Source organism: Muscardinus avellanarius (genome assembly GCF_963383645.1).
Source record: "Muscardinus avellanarius genome assembly, chromosome: 13".
Lineage (NCBI taxonomy): Eukaryota > Metazoa > Chordata > Mammalia > Rodentia > Gliridae > Muscardinus > Muscardinus avellanarius.
The window spans coordinates 74,336,544-74,363,931 of NC_137799.1; the positions used below are offsets into that span (position 1 = coordinate 74,336,544).

The window sequence follows — 27,388 nt, forward strand, 5'->3', positions numbered from 1 at the left end:
AGCTAATCTTACTTTTTCCAACTGGAAAACAAGTTATCTAGTATACATTCCTTTTTCCTTGACCATATGCCAAAAAAAAAAACCAATACTGACAGTGGTCACTTCAGAGAGAAGGTGGCATCACAGTCATGCATTAAGAGCTTCACCAAAAGGCAACAACTAGTCACACTTATACGCACACCTGGCTACTCACAGGTCATTGTAGGAATGTTTGTTTCAAAACTGTTCATATTTTTTAATTAGGTAAACTCTGACAAGAATGCAATGAAAGCCCCAAGTGAACAGATACTAAAACTACTGTACTGTTCATAAAAACTTTTTCCTCATGTCAACGATGTTTTGAGAAAACAAACAGAAGTTATTTAATGTAACTTGAGCATTACCACTATTAAGACACTTGCTGGAAAACAATGAAAATTTAGAAGAATAAAAGTAACATATATAATACAAGATATACCAATATAGAAACTGATTGCAGACTACAGCAGTTCTCCTTAGAGTTCAGCTGCCTATTTTTTTTAAGACATTTAATCATATTTATTAATGGTTCTGGCACAGGAAGATATTAAACTTTTCACATCTCCTACCTTCAGACCATGTTCTACACAAACAATATTTTTACTACATGTTAGTAGCTTCAGCTAAATAAATCTAATAATTCATGTCAAATGATATTATTTTGCAGTTTCCCACATATATTACTCTACACATACACCCATCAGTGAAAAGATGCTCCTTGTTACTGTGCTGCTAGGTAATCAGCTAATTATTTATTGAACACCTACTATGATTGCATACAATCTACACCCATTCTTCAACCAATAAGAAAAAATACCTGTTCTAAATACATGACATTTGATGAGGGAGGATAACATATGAGCACTTCTGATAAAACGCTGTCTGAGTCAATATCTGAACATGTGAAATTATACAGCCCTATGACAAAAAAACCCTCAATGTCTTATCTATAACCTTATAAATAAGCTAATATATGCTGCATAGTACTTTGAGGAAACTGATTTCCAGACAAAATTAAGGCTGATTACCTAAAAGTGTAGGAGAAAAATGAAAATGTCATGATTTACAGATCACCAAAAACTTAATATAAACGGTCCATACAAAGTTATTAACTAGGGTAAATGGGCACTTGTGTTAGGTTTTCAACTCTGTTGGAAGGGGTTGGTCTAATGAAGAAAACTGCTTGAATAAGAACACCTAAAGGAAATATAAAAATAAAAGTTCTTTGGATAAAATTCTTTGTAAAACAATCATAAATCCAAGTTCCAAATATCTTATATATGTGTATATACACACACATATGTAGACACTTTAAAATATTTCAACTTTGCTAGCAATGCTGTATGATTTTTACCTTGCCTTGTATATTGGAATCTGGTTATATACTGCATGCAAGTGGTGCCCTTCACCTGAAGCTAAGAATATGGACAATGATAAGATAGACATGAGCTAGCTTTACCTCTTCAGTCTTTATCAACTCTGACTTGTTGAATTTCTACAACATGCAAGGTATTATACAATGCTGAACATGTATGAGATCTTCACAGACAATACTCTCAGGGAAACAGAAGTCTTAGGAAGCAAAATAGTTGTCAATTTGAAAACCATCAATAATCACTTTTCTCAACAGAATTTCTGTTGAGAAATGAAATTATGTCAATTACAACAGAATACAATCTCTCCCACCTCCCCAAACATGAAAATAAATACAAAAGGCATTTCCATAGGAGACATATATAAGAGAAAGTTCATAACAGAGTCATAGGAACTGAAGCAGCAAGATGAAGGAGGCAGTCACAGAGCATCTACTAGCTACTGGTAGTGGCTTATAAAAATACTATATTTACTAAAATTTTAAGAGCTAGTAATACATTAAGCACATTTTTGCTGTTTTTCTTTTGCCACTGAATATAAAATTCTGTCCTAAATTGGCTAAAATCTTCTATGCCCTGAGGAATAACAGACTAATAAAAGAAATGTCAGAGTTAGCTTTGTGGATCATATTATTATCCAGAAAGCACAAACTATATATAGCTAATATTCTTGGAAGCACAATGTTTACCAGCAGACTAAGTTACTGCTCTATATTATTTTAGGAAGAGTTTGGTTTTACAGTTAACGTGGCCTGGTGAGAGTAGAGAAGTCAAAGTTGGGAGCCTGAGATTTCCCCTCCAACCCCAGACCCACAGTGGGTACACTGGTTTCCTGCCTCCACTGTAAAAACAGCGTATTGCTGCCCTTTAAGAATATATTATTCAAGAATTCTCTGTAAAGCACTTTGGAAGCTTAACTATATAATTTTATAAAAGAAAATTAACAATTATTTGTTATGTAAAATATGAAATTCCTATTCTTTCTTCTCCATACACAAATACGTAAAATGACATATTTTAAAATTCATCTCAGTATTTACTTCTAGTATTTGAAAAAAAAATTCTACCCCCCGCCCCTTCACTGTCCTACATCAGGCCTGAATTTGGGAGGGAAAGAAGGTTCTTAAAGTAAGGCAGAGGATTCATTTAGGACAACCATCTGGCTTTTATTTTAGGGAGGGGTGCTATTTTCCTTCTGAACACAGGCTGCATAGGTTCCAGGGTCTCTTTAATTATACACTTATCACCCTCTAAATATGATGCTTGTGTCCCCCAAGTATGTTAATTGTCTGAGGGGAAAAACTAATTTCTTGTAGGGTGCTTAAAAATGGCCACTAATGAAAACAGAAATAAAGGATCCTACCTTCATATATTAGCACCTCACTGAAACAAATACCCCATGGGACCATGCCTAACAAATGGGAACAAATAAAATAGTGATAATCAGCTGTCTTCTATCTAAACATTAGATATGATGTAACAAAATCTTGCTTCTCCCAGAAGGCACTCAAATGAACACAGTATGTACAATTATTATTTTTTTTTAAACAAGACACTGTGTGACAGTAAGCAGTTCTTGGGGCTGATTCTTTCTTGCTCACTGTCTTCATGACAATGAATTTGCCTACACCTTCTAATGCCTCCCCACACTTCTACAATAAATAGTTCATTACAGAGCCCAGGGGAGCGGCAGTACACACGCCTGCTCGAATTTACAGTTTCTCAAAAGAAACTGTTCAGTTGTTATAATGTTGCTTACATTTTGTAGCATATTTTAAATATCTTAAAAATTTAAAATATAAATTTCTAATAACAAAATGACAGCAAACTTAAAGTAGGTTTTTGCTCAAAACAAAACAAAACAAAACAAAATATCTTGTATTACTTCCTTTTGCAATGAAATCTTTAGCATCTTCTACAATTATGAGAGCTAAGGTGATTGTTGTACACCAAGTGGCATTTCCACTCCTAAACTGAATTTCGCCCCTCTCAGATTCCATATTGTGCTATATATGAGAAAATTGTAAGACTGAAAATTTGTTTGCAGCAATACTACAAGTTCTCTTTATACACACACACTCTTAACTACCTACCCACCCACCCAGCTTAAGCTGGTATTACTTGAATATATCTAAACGCCACATGTTGATGCTTTCCTACAGATTGCTGTATAAAAATCCAAAGACTTATTTTCATATCTTATGTCACATAAGCCCTTACTTGAAGATATAAGTCGCTTTTAAGTGACAATCTGTATACATTTAATCCTATTACCGAATTTAATCCTATTAAAATGACTTTTAATTAGAACTGTACCATAGGAATAAGAAATATGACTGAAAATCTGGGCCCAGGATTTCTAAATAGATAATAGACAATATTAGTAGGCATCAGATACTTATGCTTACAAAATGACTAACTCAGGTTTATGAAATATGTAAAAGGTCCACAGTTGAAGTTGGGGGGGGGAGAGAAGCATAAAATAACTATTCATGTACAGATATAGACCAACAAACTCACTGAAGTAACACAATTTCTTCAGCTGCCTGAAAATGGTTCTGGCTCTTACGTAAGACCTGTCCTCCAATATTATAAATGAACAAAAAACAGTGTTCTTAATGCATGTGGGTTTCATTAGCCCTGTGAATTTTTAATGTACAATAAAGTACAACCAATGTATAATTCTAGAGCCGCATTTCTTGGCGGGAATTTAACAAATTTAAATGAGGCGATGAAATAAAGAAAACAAATCTAAATTAATTTATTCTATATGCAGTAGCTCTCCCTAAGTATTCTAAGCCTAGAAAACATAATTTATTCACAACTGAGTAATTTCTTGATCAGTCTACCTATCCTTGTAACTAATCTTCAGTTAATCAGTCATTACTGTAAATAGTTAATGAGCCCTCACAATGTGCAAGGCATATGGTAGAATCCGAAAACACTATTACCAAAATAGGTATATTTAAGAAAAATTAGAGTGAGAGTCATGGTGGCAATAGTTTCAGATCATACTGCTGTTTACTTGTCAGTAATAATTTTGATTCACAGGGTGATATGACAACCTGCTGCCCTTCCACTGAAAGCTTGATAAAATGTGTGTCAATCTAAACCATCTTTTCCTTTTAAACAACTCCATAGTTGCATAAAAATAAGACTAGCCCCTGAAGAGAGACATATTTTATCTACTGCACAAGCTCATTTCGTTAAAGACATACTATCCTGCTAGTGAGTTTAAATTTCGGCCACTCAGCAAAACCCCAAACCATCAGGGCAATCTTAAGTTTTCCTGTTAGTGAACACTAGAGAAATGCAAATTTTAGACATGAAGTAGCACATGAAATTCAATACTAACAGTACCTTTTGGATATTTGTATTTTCACTCCCTATGCAAAACTTATTAGGAAGATAAGACCAAGATATATTAAAGGACTTACATGCGTTCATAAAGAGGTGGGCTGAGCCTTTTAAGATATGAAGGCAGTTAACACCAAAGATGGGCAAGTGTAAGAAGCACTATTACTTGAGATACTATGGTGCTTGAAAAAAAGTTAACACTGAATAAGGCCAAAATATGGCAGCATGTATTAATGGAATGGGCTGAATCTCCCATGCATTCTCTGTGGAATTTCTGCCTGATCCTAATAGAAACTAAAAAAAAAAAAAAAAAATCTAATGGTTTTATCCATAGAAGTCTATGTAAACCTTGAGGTATTTGATTAAAAATATGCTCTGTACACAGAGGCCATGTAATTATGTACATAATGTCAATTATTTTCTCACCCAAATGATATAAAATTTTTGCCCCAAGAAAGAGCAACACGTATCTACTGGGCTAGGCTAGATAGTTTTCCTGGTGCTCATTTAAGTGTCTCACTCAGTTTGACAGTCTGCCACCCAACAAAACCATGATGCCCAAGTAAAGGACCTATTCCTTTTCCCTTAAGACAGTACATGTAACTGAAGTTCAGCTTTCCATAAGCGTGAGCAGAGGCTAGCCTTTCCATACATCCATTTTCTCCATCCCACAGATTACCAAGCAAATAAAAAGGAGAGCAGGCAAAACATGGTGGTCATACTCCTTTCCACAATTCTTACAGCTCATAAGGGACTGTAAGGGTCTCCATGGGACAGGAGACCTCTTCCACCACAGGAGGATCGTTGAGACGGGGAGCTCGAAACGTCCCTCCATGCGTATGTGTTTTCTCTCTGTTTATATGTGTTTATAAGTGGGGTATAAAATTCACTGAAAGAGGATAATATCTTCAGTAGGTATTTCTGAAATAAGACAGGCAAGGAAAAATATACACAAGTGAAAGTTATAAAAAAGGTATGGAATGACTTGGTAGAATAAAGAGAGCGACATGTGCAAAGAAGAAACAGAGCATTTACAAAGGGGGAAATATAATAAGAAAGTAGACATACATTACCTAATCTTCCCCACCCTACTTTACCAACATGAAAAACGCAGCCCTTGTTATTGAAAAGACAACAGCAATAATGTGGATACTTTGGTACCTCATCCCTGATAAAATTCAGTATCAAAGTGTGTTTCATTTTTAAAATAAAAATTAAAAACTAATCTCTAAAATTTCTCTCTTGCTCTCTGGCTTTTGCCAGTAAACTTCTTAATAAAAATTTGTAGTTTATCCAGTGTAACCTCAATAACTTAAATTTTAAAAGATCTTTATGAATACATTTCTATGTATATTTCTCCCCATTTTTCATGAGTGATTTTGAAAGAAAGTAATAACTAAAAATGGCATTCAGGTTTTTTAAAATTTATTTTATAAGGGCTGATTTGACTCTTTTGGCATATACCAAATATGAGGTAAAAATCTATCAAAGCTAGTAATAAAAATAATTTTCCAGTACTACACTTACATAAACTCTTAGTTTTTAAAATAACTATTTAAAAAATGGATCACATTGGAAGCACTTTTCCATATAAACTTCAATCTTCTGGCTTTGGTTGTCTTAGTTTATACCTTGAGTGAAACATGCTATAGGAAGAGAACTGGTTTGTAGTTTCACACATCCATCCATCCAGCCATTTGATTCTCAAAACAATTAGATCAAGTACTTCTGCATTTGTATTGTTTTTAAACTAAACTGCAATATAAATTTCTAATTAAAAAATCTGCCTATGCAGCAAATGAACTTAGGTGGGTAGAGGTATATGTGAACCAATTAGAAGAACTAAATTAGAAGCCCTATGTATAGAAATATAAAGGATGAGGAGTTAGGAAAACTTTAAGACTCACTGTTTATAGGGAAGGAATTATACAATTATTGTATCCTCCCAAAAGAATGCCAGTAACAAAATAAATAAAAGATTTCCCATGGACTTCTAACCTGAAGGTAGTGAACACATAATTAGCCAGTAATAGCAAACAGTTCATGCAACTATTTCAATAAGAAAGGAAATCAATATTGCACTAAGAGGAGAACCTTGCGGGATTAATCCCCTTCTTTCATTGACTCAAAGTGACTAGCCATTTTCTGTATGCATTGGCATACTTGGCTTGCTCTACATTTCGACAAGTGGACAATACTTGATCAACGAATCTGTGCTCCATTTCCAGGCCGAAAGAGTCTGGAGCTGGGGTCCGCTTCAGGCGCTTGGTTTCCTGGGAGTAGCCATGCTTGCTAGAGTCATTCAGTCCATCTACTTCCATTGCCTGAGATAGCTGGGGGCCTGCTGCAATGAGGTGTAAGTCAGTCAAACTCTCCCCAGAGCTGTCTGCAGGTGACAGCTGGGTCTTGCTAGGAGGAAATCTACCATGTAAGTGATGCTGAAGGTAGAAAACATGCCGCCTGTGATGGAGGAAGGGGAGAAAAAGAATAAAGAAAAATCACATCACAAACGTAAGCTTTTCAGGGGAAAAAATGTTGAAAACCAATATATATGGGGCTAAATTTACTGCCCACTTCATAATCCAGATATATCTAGGGCGAGGAAGAGAAATAGTTGAGAAGACTCTGAGCATTCGGTCAAGCCTTCAACCCCAGCTTACTATTTTGTGAGAAAGACCACTATTCTAAATATTTTCCAATAAGCATTTACTGAGATGTGACAATAACTTGGACTTTTTATTTTCTGGTAACTTCGACATGAAAGTAGAAATAGGAACTGGCCACGGGCGCATATGCTTGTAATCCCAGTACTTGGGAGGCTGGGAAAGGAGGTTCAAGACCATCCTCAGCAACTTACCAAGACTATTAGCAACCTAGTGAGACTCTGTTTTAAAACAAATAATTAAAAGTGCTGGGGAGAGGAGGGGTAACTGAGAGGTAGGGTGCCTTGGGTTTTAGCTCTAGTACTGTGCGCATGCACATGCACACATTGAAGAAAACAAAAATAGGTCTTAGCCTAATACCTGCTATAAATTATATAAAACAAAATTCAAAAGTAATCTTGATATATTAGACAAGTGATTCCAGGGACAAGGGAAATTAAACAGTTCCTCCAGAGGTTTAGTCCATGGTCTTTTTTTTTTTTTTTTTTTTTTTGGTGGTACTGGGGTTTCTGGAAGCTCTTCTACCTCCGGGCTACACTCCCAGACCTATTTTATACTTTTATATGTGGAAACAGGGTTTCTTAAGCCAGCAAGGCTGGCTTTGAACCTGTGCAATCCTCCTGTCTCCGCCCAAGGGCGGGGATTACAAGCGTGCGCCACCACACCCGGCACTTGGTCCATGGTCTTTATCCAATCACTTAAAAAAAATCAACTTAATGTTCTCTTAAAACATTCATATGTAATGAAAATGTTCTGAGAACTAAGCCACGCATGTTGAAAGATACAATTTCTGTTTTTTCTCTAAGTAAAGCAGTTCTCCTTGCCCTTAAAATTACTCAGAATTATTTGTTAAAATTTAAGATCCATATGCCTAATCTCCAAAGCCTTTGATTAGAAGGTGGGATGGGGCCACAGTTACTGCACACAATCTGGTAAACTATATAACTTCTAAGTTGCAATGCGGCATCATTTATACTAGCAATTAAGAGATAATCTATTCATTTTCTTTGCATATTATGGAATTGATAGGGAATATAAAATGTAACCATTCCATAGAAGGTGAAACTTAGAGATAGGCTTTCTAATAAGAATCAGTAGAAAGCTAGCATATATAATATATAGGCCAGCCAACATTTTTCTTCCCATCTCCCCACTTCCTAACTCCAATTTTAATCTTTATATGAACATTTTTTAAAATGTCCAAGCCTTGCCATTAATATGTCTACATACAAAATAGCAAATCTTTAACACTAAAACAACCTAAAGATCTATCTTCTCTCTTAAAAGTATGGAATAAGAGCAGCACAATTTGTAATAGCCAAAAACAGAACCAACCTAGGTCTCCATAAACAGAAGACTAGCTTGCAAAATTATGGAAAATACACACAATGGAATTCCACTCTATAAAGAAACTACAAAGAACAAAACATGGCATTCGCAAGAAGATGAAAAGACCCAGAGAACATTGTTAAGTGAGATCAGCCGAGCACAGAAAGAGAAGGAACAGATGTTTTCTGTAATATGCCCAAACTAGGGACTATTCAGAATACCAGAGGGACTCCAGATAATGGAGGGGAAACCTCAGCAAAGCTGAAAGGGAAGGGAAGGAGAAGGCTGAGGTTGATTAATGGAGAAGCTACATCTGAATATGTGTAAAGTATGAATGCAGCATGGTCAACCTGGACACGCATTGTTGGGAGGAGGGAAGGAGAAGTGTGTGTGTGTGGGGGGGGAGAAGGGCACCAAGCACAGTCTAAATGAAGGCTATTTTCAATATGATCCACATTTAAAAATAGAAAAAAATATGGAATAAAAGCATCTTAATTTTAATAGAAAAAGAGAATTTTCTACTCATGAAAGTGCCAAAAAGAAGTGCCTTCTTTTTTTGAGTATGTCCAGCATGAAGTAGAAGTTGACCAAATCTCCTACAAAAAGACTAGATTGGACAAGGGTGTGTGTATGTAAGGGCAGGGTATATTTCAGTAACTTAAGAAATACACAAACTTATAAAATGTTCATCTCTTGCTGCCACAAGTACGTGTTTACAAACTGAATCCTATGGTCCGAAGTAGAAACTTTGTTTCTGAAGATGGAGATGCCTCCAAATAGATGAAGATCCAAAATAAATAAAGCAGAAAGGTGTTTACATATCTGGACTTCATTGCTTAAAGAAACTGACTTGACTGTTGAATGTACTCAAAATTCAGGTTAACAGGTTGCTCACTACACCCTTTATACTAGTGTTTCCCTGTTCTCAAAAAAAATTCTTTAATATTTTAATTTTAATTTAAAAAAGAATAAAGATTTTTCACCTAAGGTAAGTTAATTTGTGACCATTAGGGTCAAATAAATGATAAAACTTACCTTATTCTCAAATCTACTCAATAGTCTCAATCCTGACTGTTTATCAAAATTATCCTTGAAAAGCCGGGCGTGGTGGCGCACGCTTGTAATCCCCACACTTGGGAGGCTGAGACAGGAGGATCACATGGGTTCGAAGTCTGCCTCAGCTACTTAGTGAGGCTCTCAGCAACTAAGTGAGACCCTGTTTCCAAATAAAATATAAAAAAGGTCTGGGAGTATAACCCGGAGGTAGAAAGTTTCTGGGTTCCACCCCCAGTACCACCAAAATTATTCTTGAAGAGTTTTTCTTAAAACAAACAAATGGTGGCATTCCATCCCAAATATGTGAAATATCAGGATCTCCAAAGAGGGAGTCCAGAAACTCTTGTTTTCCTTCTATTTTGGAAGTAACACAAGTTGCACAAAACTGAATACCACGATCCTAATCCCATAAACAAAGATATGCTTGAGGAACTTAATATTAGTGATGATGACAATGAAATGGTTAACAGAAACCCTTAGGCAAAGTTCTATAATCAGATGACCATAATTTCCTCAAAAGGCAGAAGTCAGATATAATACCTTCTGCACTTCTTATAAGAACATGCTAGTTTGATGTAGGAAATAGATTCTTACCTATGACACCAAAGGGTTTCATGTCCTGGGTAGGAATCAATAAGATCAGTGCTGAATTCTACTTCTTCTTCTAGAAGATGAGGAAGATTTATCCTTGGTTCTTCTGTTGAAGCTGCTGCTTCTTCATCCTTTGGAAGAACTAGGGCTGGCTCGTTTCTCAAAGAGTTTTGCTCCAATACAGAACTGTCTATCACAGTTTGACTAATCAAAGACTTTAACAAAAACTGGCGGTAGTGAAATCCGCTGTGGTCTGAAATGTGCATGGATGCCCAATGTTTAGTAGAAGAGAGTTCATCAAGAAGAATCTTGTAGGAAGAAAAAAGAGAAGTTGAAACAAAGAATTTCCAAAGGTTTTTCCTTCTCCATTAACATCTTTGATTTCTCTCTGATTTGTTCCTTGTTTTTTTTGGACACCATTCTCAGGAACATTCTTACACAATGTCTAGCACAGTGCTATCACTTAGAAGAAGCTCAATACATGCTAGTTTTCCCTCTCCATAATAAAGTTAGAGATTTTTCTTATAACCACAAAACTTAAGGACTTGTCATTCTTTCCCTTGACTTTGACTTTACATTCTGATGGGAAAACACAGAAAAATGCCAGATTCTAAAATAATGATGAACACTGGGGTGTTCATTTGCAAATAATGTTAATGTAGAAGGAAAAATAAATTCAGGTTACTTTGACATAAACTTTCTTATTTCCAGTCAGGACATTTATGTCACATATACTACATCTAACTTGTATGAATAGGTATTACATCTGTTTAACAACAACCTAAGTGTAATTATTTGTTCTTCATTCTAAATGCACTGAGAGCAGAAATCTCATCTGTGTGTTTCTTTCCTTCCTTCTTCTTTTTTTTTTTTTTTTGTGGTACTGGGGTGGAACCCAGGGGCTTTTCTACCTCCGGGCTATACTCCCAGACCTATTTTATATTTTATATGAAAACACAGTCTCACTAAGTTGCTGAGCCTCACTCAGTAGCTGAGGCTGGCTTTGAACCTGTGCGATCCTCCTGTCTCAGCCTCCCAAGAGCTGCGATTGTAAGCATGCGCCATCACACCCAACATGTATTTTTTTTTAACTACTTAATTTGAAGGGCTTAATACAAAACCATAATCAAGGGCTCAAATTCACCAACAATGTGTCAAATTCACCAACAATGATAAATGAGCTTTAAAATAGAGAAAATAAAATTCAACAGATCTTTCAAATCTTTGTATTTCCAATCCTGTAAACCAAATATTTTCAAGTGGAATGACAATATAAAAAAAATTGTTGGCAGTGTCTTGGACAGGTAACAAACATAAATTTGTTTTAATCAGTGAGTGGTATTATCAAGGGCCCACCACATTCCATCAGAGGACTTTCAAACCAGCTAAGGAAAAAGACACGCTTGTGAAAAATGTACAGTAACAGCAGAAACAGTGCTGAATGATGCCCTCACCCAAGCAAAAGCCTCCTGCCCCAAATCCTGTCACCACTTCTCACACACCCTTTTTTCTTCCCTATGAGTTTTTCCACCTTTTTTGAACCTTCTTCATACTTGAATGCTCCATCATATATATTAAAATTTTTCTGACTGATTGAACTAAATTTTGCAGGTGCTTTATTTTTAGAACTTTGCAAGATTTTTACTCATTCCCAACTGATGTTTCCATCCCCTTATATCCACTGGCACCAGAGTTGATAAATATTTTATGAATCAATAAACAAACGTGTGTGTGTGTGTGCGCACACGCACGTTACTAGGACTGGGGATCAACCCAGGGGTCATTCTACCTCTGAGCTACATTGCCAGCCATATTTTATTATTTTGAAACAGGGTCTAGTAAGTTGCTGAGGGGAGCCATGGGATTACAAGCATGCTCCACCACGCCTGGTGAATGAACAATTTTAAAAAGGTGGCAGGTAAAAAGGAATAAGACTGCTTTCAGCGGACACATTCAAGTTGTATCAGTAACATTTCAACATTTCTTTTAAGTTTTAATTATAAGATTAATTATAAATATAAGTTTAATTAGTGCAGAGAATACAGCTAGCAATTTCTGAGAAATGAAAAACAATGATCATTTATTTGATAACAATCGAACAACCAGATGAACTTCTATCTAAAAAAATCCCTTCATTTTAAAGCGACTACATTTTGAATTATCAACCTGCAGGACATTTAGGCTATAACAGAGTAGGTTTTTACTTTTGGTGTGGTGCCTTAATCTGAATTAAAGACAGTACTACACTTATTTTAAATAGACCTATATAACATGAAAAAACTTCAGATCATTTCTTACAGGATATTTCTATGTAAAAAAATTGGAATTTGTTTCTTAATTCTGAAGCAAAAATAACATATATAAAGGGTTTTCAACAGAACCAACTTGATTTCTTCAAAAGTCTTACAGTGTGTGTGTGTGTGTGTGTGTGTGTGTGTTACTTGTGATTGAACCCAGGGGTATTCTACCACTGCCCCCAGCCCTTTTTTTATTTCAAGACAGGGTATTACTAAGTTACTATGCACTGGCCTGGAATCTGCTACTTTGTTTTAGCTTCCCAATAACTGGGATTACAGTTGTGCACCACCACACTTGGCTAATCAAAGACTGTGAGAGGGAAAAAAATCTACTATTTTATTTTATTTACTATACATAGGGACACATTATTAAATAAGAAACTTTAACAGGAATTTCAGGGCATTTTCTTACTAGAAGAAAATGTATGTGTGTGTGGTACTGGGGACTGAATCCAGAAGAGTTGTACTTTTGAAGTAGATTCTCCCAGTCCTTTTGACTTTTTGATAAGATAGGATCTCACCAAGTTGTCCAAGCTAACCTCATATCTGTGATTCTCCCTACCTTGATCTCCCAAGTACTACGATTACAGGTGTGTGCCATTAATATATATATATATCTATATCTATCTATATATATATATCTATATCTATATCTATATATCTATATCTACCTATCTATCTATCTATCTATCTATCTATATAATTATATAATTTTGTGGTACTGGGGTACCTGGAAGCCCTTCTACCTCAGGGGGGCTACACTTCCAGACCTATTTTTATATTTTTATTTTTGGAAACAGGGTCTCTTATGCCAGCGCGGCTGGCTTCAAACCTGCGTGATCCTCCTGCTTGGGAGGCAGAGACAGGAGGATAACGCTGGTTCGAAACTAACTGCGCTGGCTTAAGAGACCCTGTTTCCAAATAAAAAAATATGTAAAATAGGTCTGGGAGTGTAGCCCAGAGGTAGAAGGGCTTTCAGGAACCCCAGTACCACCAAAACAACAACAACAACAACAACAACAACAAAACAATAATATTTGTTTTCCATTCTGATTATAAGTGATAAATGATGATCACTGTAGCAAATTCCAATAACAGAATAGAAAATAATAAGAATAGAAAAGCACAAACAAATATCACCCATTATCACATTGGCCATCATGGATCACTGCTTTTTTTTAATGGAAGAACTTTCTTTTATTTATCTCAGTATGGACTTAATGGCACCTGTACTGAACGTGTCTAGATATTTTTCTTGCATTACTCCCTAAACAATACAATTATTTAGATATCAATTATTTATCTAGCATTTATATTATAGTAGATATTGTAAATCAACCAGAGATGATTTAGAGTATACAAAAGAATGTGCTTAGATTATATGCAAATACCACACCATTTTACATGAGAGACTTCAGCGTCTGTGGATTTTAGTAACTGCTGAGGGTATTTTGGAACGAATTCCCTGTGGATACTGGCACATAATAACCTATATTTTTTGGAGTTCTTTTTGTATTTAGCATATGATAGTGTTTTTTAAATAATTTTATTGGAGTACTGTAATTGTACAAGATAGTGAGATTCATAGTGGTACACTCATCTATAGGCACATATTATTTGGTGTTTCCTTCCCCATGCCTTCCCTCCTCCTTTCCCTAATCTTCTTCTGGTACTCTACTAGTCTCTCTCTTACATAAGGTCCCTTTTCTTTCCTTCTTCCTCTCTAGCTTCTACATGAGAAAAACATGCAACTGCTGACTTTCTTAGTCTGGCTTATCTCACTTGGCACGATGTTCTCCAGTTCCATGCCTTTTCCTAAATATGACATTGTTTTTTATGGCTGATTAAAACTTCACCGTGCATCCATTATCTATACATATATGTGAACCAATAGTAGCAGCTTTATGAACTGTGCTGCTGTAAACATGGGCATGAATGTATCACTATAGTATTCAAACTTTCTTTGGGGAAGATACGAAGGAGAGGTATAACTGGGTCATATGGTCGTTCCATCCCTAGTCTTTGGAGGAACTTTCATATTGGCTGTACTAGTTTACAATCCCAACAGTGTACAGGTGTTCATTTCCCCCCACATCTTCAGCAACATTTATTATTACTTGTATTCATGATAACTATTCTAACTGGTACAAGATGAAATACAAGAGTAGTTTTAATTTGCATTTCCTGGATTGCTAAAGATGTGGAACATTTCTTCATATATTTGTTGTTCATTTGTATTTCTTCTTTTAAAAAGTGTCTTTTTAGTCCATTTTCCCATTTACTGATTGGGTTATTTGTGTTTTGGGGTAAGTTTTTTGTATACTCTGGATACTAATCCTCTATTGAAACAGTAGCTGGCAAAGATGTTCATCCATTCTGTAGGCACTACCTTTATGCTCTTGTTTACTTTGCTATGTAGAAGCTTTTAAATTTGGTGCCATCTTACTTGGTATTATTTCTTGAGCTTCAGAAGTCCTATTTGAGAAAGTCAATGCCTGCACTTATATTCTGGAATACTGGCCCCACATTTTCTTCTAGCAGTTGCAAAGTTTCTGTTATAATTCCTAGGTCTTTGGTCTATTTTGAATTGACATTAGTGCAGGTTCAAACATAGGAATCTAGTTTCATTCTTCTACAAATGGATATTCATTCTTCCCAGAACCACTAGTTAAAAAGACTGTCTTTCTTCCAACATGTTTCTGGTGTCTCTGTCAAAGATCAGATGACTCTACTTGTGTGGAATTGTCTCTGGATCTTGTATTTTATTCCATTGTCCTATATGTCTGTTTTTATGTCAATAAAATGGTGTTTTCATTACTAAAGTTCAATACTATAATGTAAAATTAGATACTGTAATATCTCCAGAATTGCTTTTTTTTTCTTCTTAGAATTGCTTCAACTATTCTGGGTCTTATTCTTCCATATGAATTTTAGGACCTTTTTTTTAAATCCGTGAAAAATGCCACTGATATTTGGATAAAATTTCACCTAACCTGTACTTTTGGTGACATGGCTTTTTTTTTTTTTTGGGGGGGTGGCACTGGGTTCCTGGAAACCCTTCTACTTCTGGGCTACACTCCCAGACCTATTTTATATTTTTTATATAAAAAATGTTTGTGATATGGGGCAAGAGGTACCATAAAACAACAAAACAGAGTGAACTCTTTTAGAGTATCTATATCTGCAATCTGTAAATGGTAAAATGTCTGTGTATTTTTTTTAAATGTACCTTTTCAATAAAAGTGCAAAAAAAAATTAAAATGGATCTATATTTTTTTCTTTTTTTGTGTGTGGTACTGGGGAACCCAGGGGCATTCTACCTCTGAGCTACACCCAAAGCCCTATTTTTTATTCTTTATTTTGAAACAGGGTCTGAGTTGCAAAGGTCCTCACTAAATAGCTGAAGTTATCTGCGAACCATGATCCTCCTGTCTCAGCCTCCCAAATGCTGGGATTATAAGCGTGTGCCACCACACCCGGCTTGGTTTATAATATTTAATAGAGATATTAAGTCTCCATTCATATATTTAAAATAGTTTTCTCAATATATTCTCACAATTGATTTTAAATTCTTTTTATTCCAGATTTATGGAGATATAATTGACAAAAATTATATATATATATATATATATATTTTTTGGTGGACAGTGTGACTTTTATGTGTATATACTGTGAAATGACTATGACAAGCTAGCTAATTAAAATACCCATCACTTCATATAGTTATCATGTTCTTTTTTGTGGCAAGATCATTAAAGATATACTCTCATAGCAATTTTTTACTGTACATTATGAACTGTGATCACTATGCTTTACAACAGATCTCCAACACTTTTTCATCCTAACTGAAACCTTGTCTCTCTGTTAGCAACTTCCCACCCCTCACCCTACCCAGACTTGTGAAACCACCATCATACTTTCTGTTTTATGAGTTCAACTTTTCAGATCCCACATAGGTGAGATATCATGCTCTATTTGCCTGGCTTATTTCACTTAGCCTAGTCTCTGTCTCTTCACACAGGTTTTTCCATTACTATTTCCATTACTATTTTTGAAACAGTATCATAGTTTTAATTACTCTTAATAAACAATTATCTAAAAGATTATTGTTTTTTCTTGGATTTAATAACTTTTTAGCTATTTCATAAATTCTTTTTTTTTTTTTTTTTTTTTTGCTGAACTGGGGATTAAACCTCGGGGCATTCTACCTCTGGGTTACTCCCCCAGCACTATATTTTATTCTTTATTTTGAAACAGGGTCTCACTAAGTTGCAGAGGGTCTCACAAGTTGCTGAGGCTGGCCGCGAACCGTGAACCTCCTGTCTCAGCCTCCCAAGTACTGGGATTACAGGCGTGTGCCACCATACCCAACTGATAAATTCTAAAAAACTTTCAAACCATTATTTGAAATTAAAAAAATGAATCATGGTTTTTGGTATATTCAGAGTTGTTTAGCTATCATTGCTATCTAATTTTAAATATTTTCATCTCCCTCTGCCCAAAAACTCCATTCTTAATGTCCTTCTTTCTCAGCCTCTGACACGCAACAATCTACTTTGCCTTTTCCGAACATAACATATAAATGGAATCATACAATATGTGCCCTTTTGATCTGGTGGCTTTCAAACAGCATAATATTTTAAAGCTCTTCCAGATTACAGGATGCGTTAGTATTTCATTCTTTTATTATGGCAAATATTCTCTTTTATGGATATACCACATTTTGTTTTCCTTGTCACAGACAACACACATTTGAGTTATCACTTTCAGGCTATTATGAATAATGTGGCTATAATAAACATTCTCATAAGTTTTGTACGAATATGTTTTCACTTCTTTTGGGTATATATCTAAGAATCGAATTGCAGGGTCATATGTGGTAACTACCCCCCCACACACACTTAAAATACAATATACAGGCTTTAATTGTACTTTTTTCATATTATAATAGAATTACATTATAATAGAATTATTAAGTGTAATAATTCTATGTTTACTATTTGGAGGAAATGGCAAACTGTTTTCCACAATGACTGCACCATTTTACATTCTCCTGATTCACAAATATGGCTTCCGATTTCTCCATATCCTCTTAAACAATTGTTACTGTCAGTCTTTATTTCAACCACTCGAGGTTGTGAAGTTGCATCTCACTCCTTGTGGTCTTGATCTGCATTTCCCTAATGGTTAATGACTTTTAACTCTACTGGTCATTTGTATTTCATGTGATTTCTCAGTGGACATTGCCAAGACATCCTGCTGCCTCGGCATCTATGTGTTGAGACCCCACTCCACATAGTTAATTCGGCAAAAAGCCCCGAGAAGGAGGTGTCGTCTCTGGCCAAAGTACCCTCCACTTTTACTATTATTCTTTTAACTCTCTACACGAATTGCTCCAATGATGTGAAATCAGGACTATGATGAAATTGAGTCCGTGGAAATAAAATCTCTAATAATTTGCCTAAACGTCCTTGGCTCTGCTCAATAATAATAAAAACTGGCCAGAATTCAGATGCTGTGATAAGCATTCCAGCTGCAGCAATCACAAAGGGTCTCCGACCCTCACTATCACTAACTTAGGTTAAGCTATTAACTCCGGTAAGGTAGCTCAGTTTAAGGTAACTTTGTTTACCCTTGAGATCCTGCCTAGAGACAGAAAAGATAAAAACCTTGTGTGTGACCTTAAAGCAATTTAGTTGATAAACAACTTAGTTGCCCAAATACAATAGACTCAAGGAAAAAGATTGGTGACTTTTACGCCCAGTGTAAATATTCCTGAAGACAGAGAGGCTGACCGCATGTTTAGAAATGAATATGATAAGCTTGTTGTCTAAAGAAGAGTGTTCAGCAGTTAAGGAAATACATCTGACAATTAAAACCAAGAACCTTGTGGTGTTGTTTGTGGTATTTTGCCTGCCAAACTGTGTTGTGAGTTTGCTTAAGCTTTCAGATTTAGAAGGTAAAATGCCAACACCTGGAGAGACTCCCATCGCATCTCCCTGGACAGCCACATCTCCCCATGCTTGTCATATGGATATAGATGGAAACTTTAAAAAAGAAAGCAAAAGAAGATTCCATGAGAAGGCGTATTCTCCAAGCCCTGGGCCTTGGGCGTGCCTGTATTGCCTTTGGAATTTACCCTTGGACCTGCCCTGCTGCAATATCAAAGATCAGGAGCTTATCTCCTAAATGCTGGATTAGTCATTTACTTTGTTTATATGTAATTCACTATTGTTTTGCTGTGATTGCCCCCCTTCCCTTTCTTTTTTCTCCTATTATTAATCTCACTGGTGAAGGGTATAAATTTTTCGGGGTTTTTGTAATAAAGTGTCATTGGCTCAAGAAGCCTTTGTCCACCTCAGATTCTTTCCAAAGCGCCGTACCTAAAAACTTAAGGAATTCATAGAGGGGAAAGAATCGCTGCAGATAAGTTTCTGCAGGACAACACCTGCCTTTTGCCCCATCTTTCTGAGGATTTGACCGGGAGCTGACAATAACGACCCAACTGAGATTAGTCGGCAACAGGACATGCCATATTGACTTTAATTGATTAGTAATTAAAAAGTTCTGCTTTACTATGAGTTTTTTCCTCCCACTCAACCCTCAAAAATAAGATTTAAAAATTTACTAAATATATAACTGCTTAAACATATAAACATCATAAAAAACAAAATATAAAATTAAAGTCTTACGATTCTACCCTATACCACCACTAACCATTCTTTAGTCTCTAAACTCTTTCCTTGACTAAACAATTAATATAGGCTTATTATAAAACTACAAAAAATTCGCTAACAATACTGCACATGTATTGTTGATAAGCACAACTAATTGTTAAATATTAACATTATGCCAGGTATTATCCTGAACAATTTAAAAGTGTTTGCTACCCAATTCAATGCTAATAAATATATTAAAATTGCAGGAAGTATACTCATATTGTTTTATAACTTTAACTTATTATAAACATTTATCTTTATTTATTTATTTTTATTTTTATTTTTTATTTTTGGTGGTACTGAGGGTGGAACCCAGAGGCTTTCTACCTCCGGGCTATACTCCCAGACCTATTTATATTTTATTTGGAAACAGAGTCTCACTAAGTTGCTGAAAGCCTCACTAAGTAGCTGAGGCTGGCTTCGAACCTGCACGATCCTCCTGTCCCAGCCTCCCAAGCGTGGGGATTACAAGTGTGCACCACCACGCCTGGCTAAACTAACTTTAAACAATCTTCTGAAGTATAATGTTTAGGAACAACAAAATATTCTGATTTGTGATGTACTGTAATATAAGTAACCCCTCCCTATTGGAGGGTTAGCTTTTCTCTCTTTTTACCAGTATAAATGCTACTTTTTAGAATCACACCTTCACGTTTAATATAATGGCAAGTGTTTATTGAGCTCTTAGTAAAAGGGCTGTACTACTTTATGTGGATCCTCCCGATTCAATGTGTTTCATTGGATAAGATAGGTACTTTCATCATCTCCACTGTAGAGGAGGAAGACAAAGGTTAGAAAAGCTAGGTAACTTTCTTAAGGCTACAGAGCAAACTGATGTTAGAGCCACAATGCAAATTAGGTCCCTATGTTTATGGAATGAAGCCTTTAATTATTCATCATACGATACTACATCCCCTTCCTTTCTCTCCCTTCCTTCCAGCCCTATTTTATTTTGAAACAGGGTCTTACTACATTATCAGGCACTGGCCTCAAACCTGTGATCTTCCTGTCTTAGTCTCTCAAGGACTGATTACAGAGCTTACAGACATGCACCACCACATCTGGCCCCCATTTTCCTTTAGAGTGACTACCTGGAAGTAGAACTGTTAAAAGATAATATTCTCCCCACCTATGTGCTGCTGAAGTTAGCACGACTTAATCTCTTAAAGTCTACTAAATACTACCATGTTGACTGCCCTTTAGTAAAATTATAACTTTTACAATGCTCACTTTCATACTCTTATCAATACAAGATACCAGCACTTTTAAAAAGTCATTTTCAAGTTTTTACATAAAGAAAGGACAGTTCACTTTATGCATGTGATATATATGCATATGTACATATATATGTATATATATAAACACACACACATACATACAATGCGGATGAAATCCAGGAGTATCCTACTTCTGATAGCTGGTAAAGGCAGAGTCTGAACTTAAGCTTGCTGTGATTCTAAACTTTGTTCTTTTTACTCCAGTATTTGGCTTTCTCTCCTAAAGCTCACAGCCATATAAACTGGAAGGGGAATAGCTATCTTTCCAAAATTGTGGCTTAAAATCCCCTGAAAGTAAAAATTCTTATTTGTATTGAAGGAATCTCTGGCTAGGAAACAAAAGATGGGAAAAGGAGTCTGAGGAGGTAGATAACTCAAAAGAGGTAGTTAAGCTAATTACAGACATTTCCCCATGAATATGAAAATACCAGTTGACAATCTGAACTTCAACTTGAATTTGTCTGCTTATTTATTTATGGTACTAGGGCTGAACTCAGGGATGTTCAACCTCTGAGCTACATCCCCAGATATACATACATACATACACACACACACACACACACACACACACACACACACACACACACACACATATAATCTCTTGAAATGGTCTAAATCACTGAACGATGTCCTTGAATCTGAGATCCTCCTGTCTCAACCTCCCAAGTACTGGATTTACAGGCATAGGCTACTAAGTCTGGGTATCTTAACCTTTTGGTTGTCCTAAGCCTGGGAAGCTTTTTAGAAAAGGACCCTAGATTCATCTGGGTTTTTTTTTGGTGGTGGTACTGGAGTTTCTGGAAGCCCTTCTACCTCCAGGCTACACTCCCAGACCTAGTTTTTTAATATTTTTTTATTTGGAAACAGGGTCTCTTAAGCCAGCGCGGCTGGCTTGAAACCTGCTTGATCTTCCTGTCTCCGCCTCCCAAGCGTGGGGATCACAAGTGTGAGCCACCACGCCCGGCCAGACCCTAGATTCTTATGGCATTGTAACACCAGAAGAAGAGAAGAAAAAAAAAATTGGGATGTTGCAATATATAGGAAGGAGCACAAGGAATACCTGGCTTTCATTTTGATGAATAACAAATTGTGCAACTGTGGCTAAGTCTAAGCCATTAAAATTGTCTAGAAATGTGTCATTTTTAAACTGAAAAGATTAGGCTATTAGAGCTTCCATCCTGACTGTGCACCCAAAGAATCCCCTGAACCTGTGGAAAATACTCATCTCTAGATCCACCCTCACTCTGATTTAGTAGGCCTGGAATGGGACTTAGGAATCTTGTGGCAATTTACAGGCTGTGCCAAATTTGGGGACACCTAGGTGAGGTCTTCTGTCCCTGCTCTGCCCTTAGCTTCCAGGAGAGGGAATTGTGAAAAGACAGCAAGCTGATTCAGCCTATTAAGTCACATAACCAGAGACTACCAGGAAATATTTCCAATTCTAAAAGGCTTAATCTTTTCTTGTTTCAAACCAATGTGAGTTCCCTTTTGCTTACCAATGCACGAGCTTTAACAATGTCTGAAACTGCACTTGCAGGGAATGTAAACTCTTGTAACTGCCAGGCTTTCTTTGGAGGTGACTGCTGTCACAGCTTCACAAGTTGCTCTACTTTACTCCTTTAACGCTATTCTGAGGATGAATTACTATCAGAAGATTTAGAGGGCAAACTGGTAGTCTGCCCACAGAGACTGAAGAATAGCCCTACCTTGACATCGAGCTTGGCCAAGTGTTGTAAAACCCAAATGCGATGAGACCAGGCATTGTAATTGCTTGGATATCTCCCTGCGGCTTCACCACAGACTTCCATCTCTTCTTGTATTAGTCGCTGTGTCCTCTCTGCAGGAATTGTTCCCAAGTTTGCTTTCATCACAAAGGAAGGCAAGGAACTTTCCTGAATTAGGTGTTGTAGCACCCATCGCCTGTTAAGGTATAAAGAAGGAAAGAGAAGAAAAGAATATAAATTAGAGAGGAAAACAACTAGTTTTCTTCATTCGTATTTCCATTCACATACAATGCAAAATAGTAGCTATCTATAAGCCTACTTTGGGGAGTAGGCAAGGAGAGGATTTTGTTTTAAAAACAAATTTAGAAGTATGAATGCTGGTGTGGGGGGGATACAGGAAGGCCAAAAGAAAAGAGAAATTTAAATGGGTTGAAAAGAGAATATCCTCAGTTTCAAATGACAAATCCCATACTTCCTATGGCCAGGAAATGTAAAAGGAACTGGTCTGTGGTGGTGGTTCTGGAGTACTAACAGTGAGTAAATACCAGAGGCAGAGTCATGGTTTACATCTTCACTTAACAGGGGCATGCCTCACCCTATAAATATTTGTTTGCAAACATCAAGCTGCATTTTGACATCTTTCATTAAGAAAAATCTCTATATTATAGAATAAAATTTAGAAAGAAATACAATGTAAATAAACCATCAAGAATCTTTAAAAATGTTTTTAACCATAGATTTCTCCTTTGCCTGCTTAAGCTTTACATTAAATCAAAACACCAAAAGTGATTCCAACTACTTAGCACTTTTTCTTTTTTTGGTGGTACTGGGGTTCCTGGAAGCCCTTCTACCTCTGGGCTACACTCCCAGACCTATTTTTATATTTTTATTTGGAAACAGGGTCTCTTAAGCCAGCGCGGCTGGCTTCGAACCTGCGCGATCTTCCTGTCTCCGCCTCCCAAGCGCAGGGATTACAAGCATGCGCCACCATGCCTGGCTTACTTAGCACTTTTTATTTGTACAAATATTTTCCTCTTATTAAAAACATTCTTTTAGAATAAAAATTTCTAACCAAAAGGTACAAAAAAAGTGATGGAACTTTTTTTTTTTAACAGTACTGGGGAACTGGGGATGAAACCCAGGGACAGTCTCCCTCTGAGCTATACCTCCAGCCCTATTTTTTAAATTTTTTAATTTGAAAGAGGGTCTGAGTTGCAAAGGGCCTCACTAAGTAGCTAAGGTTGTCCGCGAAATGTGCTTCTCCTGTCTCAGCCTCCCAAATGCCAGGATTACAAGTGTGTGCCACCACACCTCGCTCATCACTTTTAAGCAATTGAAGTTTTAGCCAAGTGTGATAGTGCATGCCTGTAATCCTAGTATTTGAGAAACTAAAACAGAAGGATTACAAATTCAAGGTCAGCCTCAGCAATTTAGCCAGGCCCTCAGAAACATAGTGAGACCCTGTTTTAAAATAAAATAGGGAAGAGGGGAAGATGATGACCGAGTAAAGCAGCTTCTATCAGCACTGCTGACACTTGATTTCCATAGTGGCAAAAATAACAACTCACAGCGTCAGAAAATACTATCAATAGTCTGGCGTGGTGGCGCATGCTTGTAATCCCCGTGCTTGGGAGACGGAGACAGGAGGATTACGCTGGTTCGGAGCCAGCCTCGCTGGCTTAAGAGACCCTGTTCCCAAATAAAAAATATAAAATAGGTCTGGGAGTGTAGCCCGGAGGTAGAAGGGCTTCCAGGAACCCCAGTACCACCAAAAAAAAAAAAAAAAAAACTATCAATAAAGAAATAAAAGCTATAAATACAAGAGACAGAAAAAGGAAGACTAGAACAACCAGAGAAGCAGAAAAAAAACTGACCCACCACGGCGGTGGCCGCCACGCCAACACCATCTTGCCTCATAGAACCAGACTCCAGAGAGGATAAGAAAAGGAGCTAAAGCAACCAATTGCAGTCCAGGTGGATGTAATTCAGCAGTTCTTTCAGCACGAAGATGAGCTAAAAGTTGCAGTGGCTAAGTCCATCACGGTCTCCAGGGATTCAGAGTGGAGCTCAAACCAGAGGGGAGATACATCAGCCTCACAGCCGAGGGCATGGCAGTGACACCATATTGCCACCAAGACAGTGAGTTAACCAGGCCCACGAAATCTCCAGCCCTGCACCACTACAATCATAAGTGAAATGGCAGCCCCTACAGGAGAAATCCCAGCATTGCACCCCCAGGGACTCAACCAGCTCTGATAAACTCTCTGGGTCTGAGTTCTAGCGGTTCAACGAAATGCAGGAGTAGGGGTGGCAGAAATTACTACATCCTAATTATAGTTCCTTGAAGGAAAGCCCCCAGCTCAGCAGCCTCAGAGCCTGGTGCAGCTGAGACAAACTTCTTGGGTCTGAGACTTTGAGATACAACTCAGGGAAGGAGCAGTGGCAGTGGAGACTACCACACTCCCAGAGATCCAGAACACAATAAGTGAAGTCATAGTAAACTGGAGAAGAACCCAGAGAAGGTGGGAGTGGGATCTGCTGTTGATCATATCAGAAGCCCAGACACGCTCAGAGCAGTGGAAAGTGTGGGGGGAATCTTACGCTTAACTCTAAACCCAATGAGTAGGATTGCCGGGAATACCACAGACACCCCAATTGTGGGGAACAGGGAGAAGTCAGAATAGCCCAGCCCTAACTGTGTAGAACTGAGACTCCTACATTGAGTTTGGTCTCAGAGGCATAGGTTGCCAACAGAGGCAGGGAGAGACCTAGACTCTAAGTCTGTGGAAAGTGTAGAGGGTGACCTTCACTCAGTATTAATTCCAACCCTATTTATATCGTCCATCTGCATAGACTGAGAGGACTCAGAGAACCAGACTCACAGAGGGAAAGATCACCACAGCAATCAGTATCTACATAGAGAGAGAGGCTGAATTTGTTTGTAGTGTCGAATCAATTCATTGCTGGGATTGTTTGGGTTTCTTAATTCTTTTTTTGTCTGTGTATACCTGATTGCTTTTTTTCTTTTTTGAAAAGGGTTTGTGGGTTTTTTGTTTTGTTTTATTATTTTTGTTTTGCTTTGTTTTTGTTTTTAACCCTCATACCAAATACTCTCCCAAGCTTCTTCCCTTGTACAAATCTACTCTCTCCTATCTTTTCTCTTCTTTTAATCGCTCCCTATTCCTGCATTCAATCCAATTTATATCACTATACCAGAAACTATACATTGGTTACTAGAATTCTACTACCTCTAATCTCTAGTATATACCACTTTAACAAACTCATATACTCATACTATTCGACCCTATCTGACCTTACCCCGTTCTTCCATTTACTTCCTCTCTTCCCTCCTTACTCATTTTTCACTGTTGATCACAACTTGCCCTTGAATATACCAGGTGACACCTAGATACTGAAAGATATCTACCAAAAGCAACAGACACAAACTTCTGAAATCATGGGATAGAGGAACAACAGAGCAATGAGCTCTCACAACTTCAAAATAACAGAACCTGATAACACAGAAATGTAGAGATTTCCAGAAGATTAAATCAGGAATGTAATTGCAGAAATAATTCAGGATTTTAGAAAAGAATTTAGAGAGAGTCTGAAATAAATAAAGGATGCAATCATTGAAGTAAAGGCATCAATTGAAACTATAAACAATCGATTAGACTACATGGAGAATAGAATCTTGTTCCTAGAAAATGATCACTCCAAAAATGAACATTTAGTTTATAACATAGAAAAAACAATTCATCAACAGGAATTGGACATTGAAGAAATATGGGCCTATCTTAAGAGAGCTAACCTAAGAATTATTGGCACAGAGGAAGGAAAAGAAGGTGAAACCAAAGGGATCAATAATCTTTTCAAAGAAGTAATAGCAGAAAAGTATCCAAACATAGAGCACGAGGTCGATACACAGGTTCAGGAAATGTATAGAACTCCCTTTAGACAAGATCTGAGAAAAGGTTCCCCACGCCCCATAATAGTCAAAATGACCAAAGTAGAAGCCAAAGAGAGTCTTAAAGGCAACAAAAATAAAAGGCCAAGTGACATTCAGAGGCAAACCAATTAGAATCACTCCAGACTTCCCAAACCAAGTCATGAAAGCCAGAAGGGCCTGGAGTAACATATTCCATCTCTGAAAGAAAACAACTTCCAGTTAAAAATTTCCTACCCAGCAAAACTATCTATCAAATTAGATGGGGAAATAAGGCGCTTCCATGACAAACAGAAGCTGAAGGAATTTATGCCTTCAAAACTAGCAGTAGAGAAAATACTCAAAAGAGATTAACTGCGGCGTTCCGAGCAGGGGGCCGGGCCGGCGCTAACCTCGCGGAGTTGAACGCGCGGAGGCGGAGCCGTGGTACGCAGAAGTTATTTTGGACTTCCGGGAAGATGGCGACGGAGGAAAGCGGCACTTACAAGTCCCGCTAACAATCCAACTCTACTACCTCAAAACCAGCGCCTTTCAGAGCCAGAAAACACCACAGCAAAGAAATAAAAACGGTAAATACAAGGGACAGAGAAAAAGGGCTGGAAAAACAAGTCACCGGAAAAAAACCAGCCCGAAGTGCCGCGCCCGCGCGGCGCGGAGTGGCCGGAGCAGCCGGAGCGGCCAGAGCCGCAGCGCGGATTGGGGGGAGCCGCTGAGCGGAGCGGCCTGAGCAGCCGGAGCAGCCAGAGCCGCGGTGCGGAACGGCCGGAGCGGCCAGAGTGGCCAGACCCGTGGTACAGAGCAGCTGGAGTCGCGGTTCCGAGCAGCTGAGCAGAGCGGCCAGAGCAGCCGAGCGGAGCGGCCAGAACAGCCGGAGCAGTCAGAGCTGCAGCGCGGATTGGCTGGAGCGGCGGCGCGAAGTGGCCGGAGCCGCGGAGTGGAGCGGCCGGAGCAGCCGGAGCAGAGTGCCCAGAACAGCTGAGCGGAGCTGCCAGAGCAGCCGGAGCAGAGCGGCCAGAACAGCCGGAGCAGCCAGAGCCG

General features: G+C 37.6%; 1 protein-coding gene across 6 annotated transcripts in view; it reads right to left on the reverse strand.

Annotated features, from left to right (window-relative positions):
- Positions 1-6,865: 6,865 nt before the first annotated feature.
- PTAR1 (protein prenyltransferase alpha subunit repeat containing 1) overlaps positions 6,866-27,388 on the reverse strand; it is a gene marked incomplete at both ends in the record, with an annotated part of 54,233 nt that continues 33,710 nt past the window's right edge. For 2 of the 6 annotated variants that reach the window (XM_080708849.1, XM_080708847.1), the window contains 4 exons: positions 6,866-7,089; positions 7,174-7,208; positions 10,391-10,695; positions 22,387-22,600. In XM_080708849.1, coding sequence (XP_080564975.1) covers positions 6,866-7,089; positions 7,174-7,208; positions 10,391-10,695; positions 22,387-22,600 — 778 coding nt within the window. Of the gene's footprint in view, positions 7,209-10,390; positions 10,696-22,386; positions 22,601-27,388 lie in introns of all 6 variants that reach the window. The other 4 variants (XM_080708850.1, XM_080708848.1, XM_080708846.1 and 1 more) reach the window with 3 other exon arrangements.